The 14505-nt window shown below is 35.2% G+C and overlaps 1 protein-coding gene across 1 annotated transcript in view; it reads left to right on the top strand.

Annotated features, from left to right (window-relative positions):
• Window positions 1-8496: 8496 nt before the first annotated feature.
• Window positions 8497-14505, top strand: part of SLC9C1 (solute carrier family 9 member C1) — a 48788-nt gene continuing 42779 nt past the window's right edge. Inside the window, exons 1-2 of the mRNA XM_064495476.1 lie at window positions 8497-8645; window positions 12515-12614. Of these exons, the coding sequence (XP_064351546.1) occupies window positions 8570-8645; window positions 12515-12614 (176 nt within the window). The 5' untranslated portion in view covers window positions 8497-8569. The remainder of the gene's footprint in view (window positions 8646-12514; window positions 12615-14505) is intronic.

A 14505-nucleotide genomic window follows, 5' to 3' on the forward strand; every position in this document is an offset into this window, starting at 1 on the left:
TTTTAGAATTTGTGTTCTTATGTCCTATTAAAAATTATTTGCCTTACCCAAGGTCACTAGGATTTTCTCCTATATTTTCTTCTAGTAGTTTAATAGTTTTAGATTTGACATTTAGGTCTATGATTCATTTTGAATTAATTTTTTATATGATGTGAGGTGAGTGTTCAGATTCATGTTATCTTTCTAAATTAACATTCAATTTTTACAGAATCATTTTTCTTCTTCGAGTTTTATTGAGATGTAATTGACATAAAGCACGATGTAAGTTTAAGGTGTACAGCATAATGATTTGACTTATATACATCATGAAATGATTATCACAATAAGTTTAATGAACTCCATCAATTTATACAGATATAAAATTAAAGAAATAGAAAAAATATTTTTCCTTGTAATGAGAATTCATAGGATTTACTTCTTAACAACTTTAATATGTAGCATACAGCAATGTTGATTATATTGGTCATGTTGTTTTACATTATCTCCCTACTACTTCTTTATCTTATAACTGAAGTTAGTACCTTTGACTGCCTTCATCCAGTTCCCCTTTTCGCACTCCCCCATGGCCTGCCTCTGGTAACCACAAATCTGATCTCATTTTCTATGAGTTTGTTTGCTTGTTTGTTTGTTTTTGAATTATAAATGACCTACATCACTATATGTTACTTCCTGTTATACAACATAGTGATTCAATATTCTATACATTTCAAAATGATCATCACGATAAGTGTAGTTACAGCATGTCACCATACAAAGATATTGACTATGTACTCCACACTGGACATTTCATATCCATTTATTTTGCAGCTGGAAGTTTGTAATCTCCCTCACCTATTTCTTTCCTCCTCTCAACCCCTTCTCCAGGTGGTTGCCTGTTTGTTATCTGTATCTGTAAATCTGTTTGTTTTTTCTTATGTTTGTTCACTTAGCATAATACCATCTAAGAGGTCCATCCATGTTAGTGCAAGTGGCAATATTTTATTCTTTTTTATGGTTGAGTAATATTCCTGTGTGTGTGTGTGTGTGTGTGTGTGTGTGTGTGTGTGTGTGTGTATGTCTCATATCTTCATTATCCATTCACCTATTGATGAACATTTAGGTTGCTTCCATGTTTTGGCTATTGTAAACTATGCTACAGCAAATATGGGCATAGTTCTGAATTCTCATAGGTACTTTGAGGCATAATCATCACATTTCCGCAAGTCCATTTGGTAATAAAATCTTGCTAAAGAGCCACCACAGGTAAAGTAAGAAAAAATAGAAGGCAATGGTGAGAAGGTAGAAAGCCAGTCCTAGAATAATAGAATTTCCCTTCCCATCTTTTCTTTGGTCTTTTGCCATTTCCATACATTCCTTCTATTATTTTGTTTTCTCTTTTTTTTCCTCTTTTATAACTTCATCCTAAACTTGTGTTCTATTTTCTATGTTAATAGGCTATGTCTCAGTTCTTATGCATAAATATGTGTATATATGTATGTATATATATGTATATATATGGGATGTATGTATATATCTTCACACATGCACATCTATATTCAATGGCCTTATCAAGAAAATTAAAAGTTCCTTTTAAATTATAATACGGTATTTCCTATAACTGGTATTTTTGGGGTCCTAGGAATCTCATTGCAACATTTGTTCCATATTTCCAGAGTTGCAAGTACATAATTGTTAAATAAGATAACTTCAGATTTCCCTTTGATGGATTGATTGAATGTGATTCTGTATCTCCAAAATCCTGATTATCTGCTTTTAATAATGAAATACAAATGCATTCTGATTTTTTTAATCCGTAAAATTTCTTTGCAGATACTTTTAATCACAATTCCTGGATTTTTTATTAATTATATCTTAATTCTTTGGTATCTGGCATCTGTGAATAAATTACTTTTGAAAACCACCCAATGGTTATTATTTTCAGCTATCCTTATGAGTTCAGATCCCATGCTGACTGCAGCTGCTGTAAGAGACCTTGGTAGGTATAATTTTATCTTTTATTCTATTTCAAATTTTGTCAATATTTAAATTGTCTAGCTTTAAGATCTTTTGTTCACAGCTTTTCTCTATGTGAAGTGGGGTGCTGTGGCATTAGGGACTGAGCATAGAGATTCAGGTGGTGATGTTTAGAACAGAATGAAATGCCAGTAATGGGCTTCCTAAAAAAAAACATATGTGTGTGTGTGTGTGTGTGTGTATAAAGTCTTACATTCAATTGTGGAATAAGGAAGGGGATTATTTGGAATATTTGACTTTATACATGCTTCTACCTTGAGCCAACAGAACGGTTCTGGGGACATTACAATATTGCATGTACATTGTGGTTACATTTCTATTGCCCAGCACCTCTTTTCTGTTGAAAACACTGTCCTTAGGATAATGCCATTTGATAAAAACAAACAAACAAACAAACAAACAAACAAACAAACAAAACCTTTGGAGTCATTGTCAACATTGAGACCAAAAGCCTAAAAAGTCAAAAACAAATCACTAGGGGCAGTGTTTTCAGTGTGTACTGTTTTAGGAGAAAGAAACCTGTATTTAAAAGTAAAATACCAAGTCAACATAACCCAGAACAAAAGCCAAGAGCTTCATTCAAAAAAATGAATAACCTGTGTTTCTTCAGTTTCTTTTTAATAATGAGGACTAGAACATTTGTTTTAAAGTAGAATTTTAATATGGCCCATACATGCGCGTGCGCACACACATGCACATAAAGAGAAAAGAGCTATTTTCATTTTGTTATAGTTCCATTTTCTAAAATGGAATAGTTATACAACAGTATCAGTTGGTTTGGGGGTGGTTTTTGAGTAAAAGTCACTCTAAAACAGTGGCTTAAAACCACAATTATTCATTATTTCGGATGAGTCTGGCAGTTCTGATGATATAGACTGGCCTCTGCTGATCTTGGCTAGGCTCACTAAGGAAACTGCAGTCAGCTGGAGGGTCATCTGGGGGCTAGGTGTAGGATGGCCTCAACTGGATGACCCACTGTTCTTCCACATATTTCTCACATTCCTCCATAAGGGTAACCCGGGACTGCTGCCATGATAGTGGCAGGGATCCAAGAGAGAGGAAGCAGAAATCTTTCTCAAGCCTCTGTTTGCATTAAGTCTCAGAACAAAACAGATCTCTTGGGTGAGAGAAACTGCAGAGTCTTACAGCAGAGGGCATGGATGCAGGGCAAGGTGAAGACCTGGACCATCAAGGCAAATGAACTTTCACAGAAACAGACTGCCTTGGCTTTTATTCTCTTCCAACTGCATACTTACTGTATTGGATTGTGACCACAGATTGTTGGTTCACAAAAAGGGCTTTTACCATTTCCTTAATTATATTTCCTTCCTGTGGACATTTTGAAAATCATTAAAGATGCTAAAAATTATAGTTTTGCCCTACAGACACACTGAATAGCAAAGAAAAATGATAACTGATGGATATCTAAACATAGAATATCATCATAAATGGAGGAGAATTAGGATGAAGGTAGGTAATATAAAGGTGCCGGCCATTCATGGAGCATGATTTCTAAAACCACCGAAAGGGATACATGGGAAAGCCAGACAATTTCAAACTATAGTGAGATTATCTGGACAATTGCCTTAATATTTGACTTAAGTATTGTGGTATAATGCCTTAGTTTATAATTGACTTTATCCCTTAATCACTGCTTTTTGTCTTGTCTTAAATTCACAATCTGTGTATTTACATAGGCTAAGTCTCAGAACAAAAGAAAATAATAAATTTTATGTTTTCATCTGTGCTTTGAAAGAAGGCATGAGAGCTCTGGTTGATTATCTCACTTAATCAACCACAGTTAATTTGGTACCTAATTATGATGGTCTGGACTTCACTTATAGTTGATCTATAAAGAAATTTTTCCTTGAAGGGAGTTTTCAAACATGACTAAAGTTTATTTAAGTATGTAGGAAAAATATGCAATACAAATCTGTAGCTAACAACATCCTTCTACTTGCTGATAAAATTTTATTCTTTATTATTGATGTTTTTCCCACCTTAAAAAAAAATATTTTCCCCTCCATAGGTCTTTCTAGAAGCCTTGTCAACTTAATTAATGGAGAAAGTCTGATGACCTCTATAATGTCTTTAATTTTGTTTGATAGTATTGTGGATGTTAACTTCAGCATGCAAAGAAAGACAAACTATTCCTTAAGTAAGGACTGATTTTTTTCTTAACTTCTTAAAATTAGAATCCTATATTTTCTGGAAGCTGACATGGATTTCATAATACCTTACCCTAAGCTATGCTTGTACAAACATAATTGTGAGTATTAGTATAGTGATTTACCCTTTACATACCCCTTATTTAATATTGGCTGTTGTTTTGTTGTGAGGCTGAGAAGGGACTTTTCCTGAGGACACGTATAGAAGTAGCATTCCACAGGCCTAGGCTGAATCAGAATGCTTGGCAACAACAATGAGAGATAATGAGATTTTTATGTGTTGAAGGTGAACTCAGAAGATAAGCTGGGTAGTGTATCCACTGGTGGTGAGAGGAGGTGGCTTCCCTTCCCTTCACCCTGGGACAATCTCCTTGCAGGCAACACAGAAAGCTGTCAACCCAGGGAGGAAGTGTGAGTTACAGGGCCACTTACAGGCCTGAGATCAGTGCTTGTAAGCAGAAAGATTGCAAGGTGCACATGAGCTCATTTGCCACATTCGGATAGCCCTGAACCATAGTATGTCTTTTCCTTTATCATATGTATATGTGTGTATAAAATAAATTACATATGCACACTATAATGAGTGATTATAAAGTACACAGATGGGTAATTTTCACTCAAGACAAGAAATACAGTGTTACCAGCTTCTCCAGGGGTATCTTTCATGCCCCTTCCTGATTAAAACCCCATACTTTCTATGATTCTCAGAGTACAGTCTCTGAGTTGGTGTGGGAGAGGGTCTACAGGACCTTTTAAGGCTGTCCAAGAGGTCAGATATTTTTGTTAGAATACTAAGAAGTTATATGCCTTTTTTACCGTGTTGCCATCTATACTCATTTTGGGAAAGCAATGATTATAATCTTCCTGAGAAAATTGCTGATGTATACTATTCCACTCACTGGATGTCTTCTGTGTTATCATTCCACCCTCCTACCCAACTGAAAAAAGAGTGTTTAGGAGGTGCTTATAGACTACATTCTAGTGTATCAAGAGGCTGTATGGTGCCAAATAATCCCATATACTGAAGTGGGATCCTTCTACTACCACCTGTCTGCAGCGATCAAGCACATCCCAAGTTACCTTCCCAACCACTCAGGAGAGGAAGTTTTAGCTACGACTGTTTTCCCCGTCCCTGGAGAGCACTTAGTTGTTGGGCAGCCAGGGACCCTGTTTACCTCTATTCTGACTCGCCCATGCCTTACATGATAATAATCAATGCCTAAAACTCAGAATTGAAGACTATTGTTTCCCAGAAAGAATCAAAGGAGCTGGTCCAGATGGTGGTGAGTTACCCTACTTGGGCATAAGAAGCACTTGCCCTCAGCCTTGTTCTGTATCCAACTAGTTGACCCAGACCATGGCAGCTTGGAACATCTGTGGTGATCCTAGAGCCCAAATTTAGTGCAGGAAGGTAGGTACATCCTCTTTAAATGCTTAGTTTATGCCATCAAAGTGGTGAGTGAGAAAACCAAACCAACTCCATTAATACAGCCTTTTCCAAAATCCAGGGTACAAAAGGAGGTGGCACAATACAGCACTCAGACAATTTTTTACTATAAAACTTGGTGTAGATAAGGCCTTCCTGAAGATGACTAAGGTGAGCAAAAAAAGAAATGTTTATATTCAGAAGTGTCTTAGAAGCTCAAGAACTATCCCTGGGGGAAATAAAAAATGCAAAGGAGTGCAGGCATTGTGCTGGTCAGAGGATCCATGCCCCACCTCTGTACCCACTCTAGTGTTCTACCAGGTCCCTTCTAAGTAAATACTGACCACAGACTTTCAGGGAACTTTATCAGAGATGACATCTATAATCTAATCAAGAGAATTTATTTGATATTCACTGGAAGAAAAAAAAGATATTGGTATGGGAGTTCATTCATTCATTAATCCAAAAACTATTTTTGAGATAGACTATGTGATAGCACATATTCTAGGCCCTGGTGATTCAGCCATGAACATAACAGTCCTTGCTTTTGTAGAGCTTGCCTCATAATTTTGACAGTAATCAAAAGAACAGAATTTTGGTTTTGTTTAGGTTTCGGAGGAGTAAAAACTGTTAAGTAAGCACTCTTAAAATAATCATAGTAACAGCTATAATAATAAAAGTTCTGCTGTAGGAGGACGAGAACAATGAACTTGTTACTGAATCAAATGGGTCTGCTCACCCGCCCGGAGTGAAGCCAATATACGGACACTGGGTTGTGTTGAAGAAAAATGCAGTATTTATTGTAAAGTTGCCAATACAAGAAGGTCGGGTGGCTCATGCTCTAGGACCCCCAGATTCCTCGAAGGGTTTTAGCAAAGCATTTTTAAAGGCCACATGTGGTGGGGGAGGGTCACAGGGTATGTGATCAGCTAGTTCACAGTTCTCTGGTTGGTTAATAGTGAGGTAACAGGGCAGTTAACATTATCAGTCCTTAGACATCAGTAGGTCTGGGGCTCATGATCATCAAGTAGTTAATTTCTTCTATTTGGTAGTGGTTTTAGCATCTGTAAAACAACTCAAGAAGTGTGCATCAGACACTATTATCTAGGTACTTCAGAGAGGAGCTACAGCAGAAGATATGAGGGAGGGGCTTATCCTGGGCAGGCCCCATAGGGTCCTGCTCAGTTACAAACTTTTTTCCTTTGCCATTAGGACTTTCTCTGAATTTTTAATAGAAGAATTTCTCTTAAGAAATCTGCTTGATAAGTTTTACTGGTATTTCACTTATACCAAATGACACAATTACGAAATAATTTTCATACTAATTATTCTTCTTCTAACTTATGTAATTATTTAAAGTGTTGCTCTATCTTTGAAGTTAGCACATATTTCATAACAGGGAAAAACAGGAAGAGTTATTGCACTCAGAGTTCCTGCCTTTTCCTACTTGTATGTTAGAAGTTTAAGAACACTGGAAGAAATAATGGATTTGCTTTGAGGCTTTTCCCGGCCTAATAAATCCATTTGGCAAAACATTTTACTCATTGAGAGCTATTTTTCCTTCTTAAAAGAGAAAGCAGCTTTTAAACTGGGCCTTTTAACTGCAGTTTCCTTCATCATCCGACACCACAGTCAGCCTCCACCTTAAAGGAGGTGCTGGACTTTCAAAATTGTTACCAAGGCCAACTCCATACCTAGAATGGATGTGACCTAGAGGGTCATTTATGAAACTCTCCTCCCAAGTTCACACTGATCCCTACAGAGAATAAATCTTTCTACTTGGCATATCTGGATACAATGGCTCTCTTTCAGCCATGGGAATGAGACTAGGTATGAAGGAATCTAAATCTTGTCAGCATTCTTAGCAGTGCCCTCCTCAGCAGTGGACATTTATGAATAAGGGTTCATAAAGGGATTCTTTCTCCTTCATATTACTACAGCTCTAGGATTTCCTTCCCCAAATTTAGCCTGATTTTTTTGATGTGGCTGCTGCTACTCTTTTTTGGTGGCCATTCTTTAGTTTGGTTTTGTTCTTGCCCTCCACATATTCTGTTGGAGTTGACCCTTCAGGCTTTCCTGACCCCAGGACCCACTCTCACCCATGATTCAAACTTTGCTCCACTGTTGCGCACCCTGTAAAGGTGGGAAGGCCTTTCTCACCCATGGCATGCCTGATTCCAGCCATCGAGGCTGTCAAGGCCTCAGGCTTCCTGGTTTTCTGGGAAGGGCATCATAATGACTGTAGAAAGCAATTTGGCAAAATATAGCCATATCAATAAAGGATCAACTATCCTTTAGTGTAGTGATTCCACTTCTGGGTCCTAAGGAAGTAATCAGAGAAATACAAAAATTTCTATACAGAATATACACTGTAGAATGGCTTCTCAGGAAAAACTGGGAACAGTGAACCGGCCAACATTAAGGAACCAGTCAGGTTGGTTTGGCAGGTCAAGGCGGTACAGGAGATTCACTCAGCTAGGACCCAGAGGCATTCCTTTTTCTGTATCCCTTGTGTGTATCATGTTAGACCTAGAATATGAATTCCACGAGTTTAGAGACTTTCTACTTCTTGTTCAGTACTGTTTTTCTAAAATGCATTATACAGTTTGGCACTGAATAAATACATATGCCTTAGTGGGGACTGGAAAAAAGCTCTTAAACTAAACTGAGCAAATTTTACAAGCTTAAGTGTGGCTTCTAACATTTGAAAAGAAACTCTCTCAATTTAGGAATAAGAAAATACCCTACATCTATTCTGAAGGCTATGAGCTATTTTTAAAGATAATGAAAAAGAAAAGTTTGACCCAGATTATCACTTAAAATTAAGAACAAGTAAATTCTATTAATTGTTTTCTATTTACTCTCTTTTCTTGCAGACTATAGCATCATGACTAAAATTTGGTCATATTTTCTAGCAAGTTTCTTGTTTGGAATTCTAAGCTCAAAACTGATTCAACTGTGGATGGCTACTGTTTTTGGTGATGACGTCAATCATATAAGTCTCAGCTTTTCAATTCTGTACTTCATCTTTTTTTTCTGTAAGTGAGGGGACTATGCCTAAAACTAGAAATGACATAGAAAATGTCAAAATAAAATGACATAGAAAAATTCAAAATAAAAATGTAGGAAATACATACCAAGCCAAAAAAAAAAAAAAAACGCAACTGATCTAGAAGGAATATTTTTGAAAATAATGTATCAAAGGAGATAAAAATATTAAGATCTATACAACAGAAAACAATACACCAAGATATATAAAGTAAATTCCAGTATAAAAAATGAGAGAAATTTGACAAAACCATAATTACAAGAGATACTTTAGCATGCTTTTCCTAGATAATTTCATAACCAATCAGAGAAAAAAATGATTATGGCTTTAAAAAGATTTAAACAAAAACTTAGCTTGGTTTATAAGCTGTATAAAGAGTTTTATCTCCCAAAACAGGATGCTTATCCTTTACATAGACTTGTAGATGTTAATAGAAATAAATGACCTAGACTAGGAGAACATTTCAATAAAATCCTAAACATTGTTCAACCACAATGCAATTAAATGCTAACTACAAAAGGAGGGTCTTTAAAAATAAACATTCTAATTTCCTGAAATTAAATACTTTTCTTGGTAACTCATAGCTCATAAAGGAAATAAAAATAGAAGTTACAGATCAAGTAAGGCTAAATATTAGAAACTCTATCCTAAACATTACTAATCCATTTACCACAACTCCCTTCTCAAGAAGTACAGCAGACATTGATAATTAGCCACATGCCAGTTTCCTGATACAGCCTCAGAATCACGTTCAACCCAGCTTTTCAGACAGCTCTACAAATGATTTGAGTTTGGTATGTGTGATAGTACCTACTTCTCAACTTACACATGTCTTTCCATTATGTTTAAGAATAAGGCAGTGTTGCCTAGCCTCATATCCATGATTATAAATGGTTCTGGAAGTTCTAGCTAGTATGATAAGAAAAAAAGAGAGAAGTTTATATATATTTTGAAAGAGAAAATGGTTACATTAATCACAACATTTTAGATTACACAGAAAACCCAAGAGATTAATTAAAAAACTAAGACAGCAAGGCTGTTTAATAATTTGATATAAGGTAAATACACAAAAAATCAGTAGTATTCTTATAAACCAGCAGTAACTAGTTAGAAAAAATTGATTGTCTTTGTATTGGCAAAAAGTTACGGAAAAAAAAAATCAAGGAATAAACTTAGCAAAAAATTTGAACCTAAACAGAGTACTACAAAAGTTTTTGGAGAAGTATAAAATTCAAATAAATTGAGGCATTTCTCTTTAGAAATGCTAGAGTAAAAAGATTCATTATTTTCATGTCTGAGGAAGGAAAGGCAGAACATGGATTCTCGAAGTTTCCTCACTAATCAGTGGGTTCAAGCCAATTAAAATCTAGTGAGTTTACAGAATCAGGTTAATGAATTAATAGAGAGTGAGAGAATGATTGGTCAGTACGAGTATATTCATTATGTCCTACTTTAACTATGTATACCTAAATCTACAAAATATGTATTCCAGCAAAAATAATTTCCTCTAACATCATTAAGTAAGTAAGCATAGTCTCAAGATTAAGCATTATGCTGAAGGAGAAAATTTTTTTATTTATTTAATTTTTTAAATTGAAGTATAGTTGATTTACAATATTAAATTAGTTTCAGGTGTACAACACAGTGATTCAATATTTTTATAGATTATAATCCATTTAAAGTTATTATAAAATAATAACTATATTTTCTTTTGCTGTACTTTATATTTTTGTTGCTTGTTTATTTTATATATACTAGTTTGTATCTCTTAATCCCTTACCCTTATCTCCAAGAAAGAAATTAAAAAATTTTAGAGTCAAGATGTCTCAATAAACATTTCAGGAAAGAAAAAAAAAACCTGCCTAGGACAGAATTTCATGAAAACAAGATGAAAGGTAAATATAAATCTAATGTAAAAGAGCTGTAACTCTGACCTGGCTTAATGTTTATGTTATTAAGATCTTCAAGATAGTCATCATAAATATTTTCCAAATCTCACCATTACCTGACAAGTTACAATGACTAGTCCAGGATCTGATCTGCTCAAAGCACCCATGTTCACATCTCCCTTTTCTTTCATGATTCAAAAATGACTGACTAAATTGTTCATTTTTAGCTTAGGTATCATTCTTAGCCAGGACTAAAATAAAGAATATAAAACTTGTAATTTTCCATATCAAGAAGAAAAGAGTCAGTAATGTGATAATGATATTAATTTCATCAAACTAAGATTATCACAATCTGACTCAATGATAGAAATTTGGGGGGATGAAATTTTACAAAATAATTTTAAAAATTCATCTGGAAATATAAACTGTGAGACTATGTGAGACAACTTTTTAAAAGTGAAGAATTTTCCTACTAGGTAGGTATGAACATTTAATAAGCCTACAGTAATTAAAATACAACTGATGTAACAAAGGAATACATAGTAAACCAAAGAAACAGACGGGGCACAGAACTGATCCATGTATGACAATTTGATAAACACGGCAATATGATAAAAATGGCATATCCATAATATTCGTTAGCAGTAAAACAAAAAATGTTGATTTATTAACTTGAACAATTTCTGGTAAACATTAAAAGAAAAAAAGAACACTGTTAGAGAACTGTGGTACTGTAAAATCCCTTTGAGTTTTTTTATGAGTGACTTTGAGTATATGTATGTTGAATATGTGCTGCTGTGAGTGTTCACTGGGTATCCACTCCTCTCAAAGATCTTGATCCAGTTATCTTAAATTTCCAATTCTATAGCCTATGAAAACCCAAAGATATCTCCTCATAACTTTCTGAAAATTTCTGGGGTATTCTTCCTTATAATCTCTGCTACCCACTCTTAAATATATAGAAGTTTCTGGTACCTAATGAACTTTACTGAAGATGCAGACAAGGGAAGCTCACAGGGAAAGTTACATTGTGTAGCTCACGGTTCTATGAGATCTATCAGCTCCTCACTTTTCCATGTTTCCTGCTTGATTTTTACCACTTGCCTCCAATATAGAAATTCAGCAAGCAACCTTTCATGCTTGAAGCTGCCTGTGGGTTGCATTCTCTATTCTCAAGTAACTTATCAAATTATTTTTTCTAGGTGAATGTAGTCCTCTCCTCAATAGAAATTTCAATCAAAATTGTCCTTAAGTCTTGGCAGTGGAATTATGGTGTTCCCTCTTCCCAAAAAACTATGTAATCTCTATACTATACCATGTTATTTGAATTTTTCACAGTGATAATATACTACTTTCATAAGCTACTGTCAGAATTATTTTCCCCCTCTAGCTCATGAATGCTAAGAGAATATTTGAGAATATTCTACAGTTTTTTTTTACACTTTTCAGTCCCCCACAGTAAATATACCAAGCCAAAATTAAACTGGAGAGGTCGATCCATACTGGGTTTCTGCTGGCTCCACTCCCTTAGTCCTGCCACGAAATCAAACCATTTCTATCTCCTGCTGTCTCCCAAGAAGAAAATGTGAAGCTCTCTAATCTGTAGAGAGCTCATCATCTCACTTCCATTTAATTCATCCAGATCCCGTCTTAAAAAAGATTAGACCTAACCTCACTAGGGAACATGAAGAATTTTGTGAGTTCCACACTATTGCCAATGATCAGAAACCAAAGCAGTGCAAGGATGTCCAGTGTAGACTTTTCTACATAGTTGGGTATGAATCTGAGAAGGACGAAGGACATTGGGTGGTGGTAATAATATGCAATATTATCCAGTTCAAACCAAGTGGGAGAGCCTCTCTATAAAGTCACTGTACTGTCAGGTATCTGATGTTTTCGTCTCTGGTAAAATTTGTGCTACTGCTGATATTGAATTAATACTTTATATTTACTTCTTCTAAAAAAATAGGTGAACTAGTTGGAATGTCTGGAATATTTACCCTCGCCATTATGGGCCTATTTTTAAATTCTACAAGTTTTAAACCAGGAGTTGAAGCACCCCTTCTCGAGTGAGTGGCTAGCATTATTTTCACTTTGTTTCTCACATTAGAAGTTATACTGTTGTAATAGTAACTGTATCTACATCCGCATGGTCAAAGTAAGATACAGACTTGAAAACCAGACAACTAAAACACTCTCTAAAAACTCTATTGCCTGTGCCTTCTAAACCTCTAATGTTAGGGAAAATTTGTAACGTCACCTTGAGTTCATGTTGACTTTATTTCACCACTAATTCCCTAAGTCTTTGATCATATTACTCAGTAAAGTTCAATGTAATTCCTTAGACAGGGCCAGGATTAAGATAAGGCAAGTGAGGCCCTCATCTCAGGCACAAAATTTAAGAGGGTGCCAAAAACCTCAGCAGCCAAGATAAATAATATTTTAAAATTGAAATGAATGCAAAAAAATCCATAGTGAAAAGTACAAAATTTTAAAATAAAGAATGTTTTAAGGACACTGAAGAGAACATGCAAAGTCAATTAAAAGATTAAGCTCAGGCATTTTATAAGATTGTCAGTGTTATAACAGAAAATAGAAAAGTATGAACTGTGCCCCACTCAGCTGAGGGATGAGTGGAATCTGTGTCAGTCTTGAAGAAGGATGCATTCTGTAATGTTCCAATACATGCGATGGGAGTTTGGTCTCAATCACACAATGGTAACATATGTGTTAACAGAGGCCCTGAACATAATCAATGATTTTTTGGAGTTTGGGAGGACATTATGGAAGATGAAGTGAGTTCAGAAGTCAGAAGCTTAAAAATACAGGATTTTATAGGATTTGAGAGCACTCCACACACACACATACACTAGTACATGTACACATCTATTAAATGGGTTTGGAGCTTAGTTGTTCGGCTCATACCCACTCTCAGTTTGATGGGCATTGCTTCCTTAGAGAATCTGGTTTCCTTTTGTTGGGTTTTCTCCCATTACTTTCTACCATATAGGAAAGGTCTTGACAACTCCTCAATCATTGTTGCCTAATTGATTTGATTACATTTTGTGTTAATGAACAAGACTGGGATTTTTGGTATTTGGAGGCATTTTTCAGTGTGTTAAGGATAAAAATTTAATTATGTAATTGTTACATGAATAGTGAAGTATGCCAGTGGGTCATAGTCACCACTCAACTGACCAAATTATCCTGCTCAATATTTCCTAGTGATTTTATCAATTACATGGGTAGGTTGGCATACTGCTTTGAAGAATATTATTTTTGGTGCCTATGTAGGTGATGTAACAATTGGATCTGCTTTTGATAGTATGGTCAAAAGAAGGTTAAAAAATGCAGGAATCACACAATTGTCATAAAATATGTCTTAGTGTGTTTCCCTTCAAGTTAATGTTGTATACAATACTTAAATCCAGAAAATAACAGAATTAAAACTATGGCTATATAAATACAAGAAAGGGATGATAGTTCATGGCCTAGAGTAATTAGCCTAAGTTGAGTCATAGAAAAAATATTTTTAAAAATTTGATTTAATGTTTCCTAGGCTAGAATGTTTTATATTGAAATGTTCTTTGATAATGCCTTGGTATTTGTGTTTCAGGGACAGAATCTGGCAGCATATGGGTAAAACCAAGCTATTTGCCTCTCATAAAATGATATTCATGTGCCTTTTTAATCTTTTCAATTATTTTGCTGTAAATATAATGTTGACATTAAAGACATGAAATACATAGAAAGGTAACAAGAAGTAAATTTTAAATAGCTATGGTCTCAACACCCCAAAATGACACATATTGGTGTCTGAATGTACTTTTTTAAACTGCTTTGCCTGCAGCTAGTGAGAACATGAGCTTTGGGAATAATGAAGTCTTCCTGGGCTCTGGAGTACTTGAGTAAGCGCAGGCTCAGAAATCACAAAAGGAGAATCTACAAAGGGCACATTCT

Source organism: Camelus dromedarius, chromosome 2, assembly GCF_036321535.1.
Source record: "Camelus dromedarius isolate mCamDro1 chromosome 2, mCamDro1.pat, whole genome shotgun sequence".
NCBI classification, from domain to species: Eukaryota; Metazoa; Chordata; class Mammalia; order Artiodactyla; family Camelidae; genus Camelus; species Camelus dromedarius.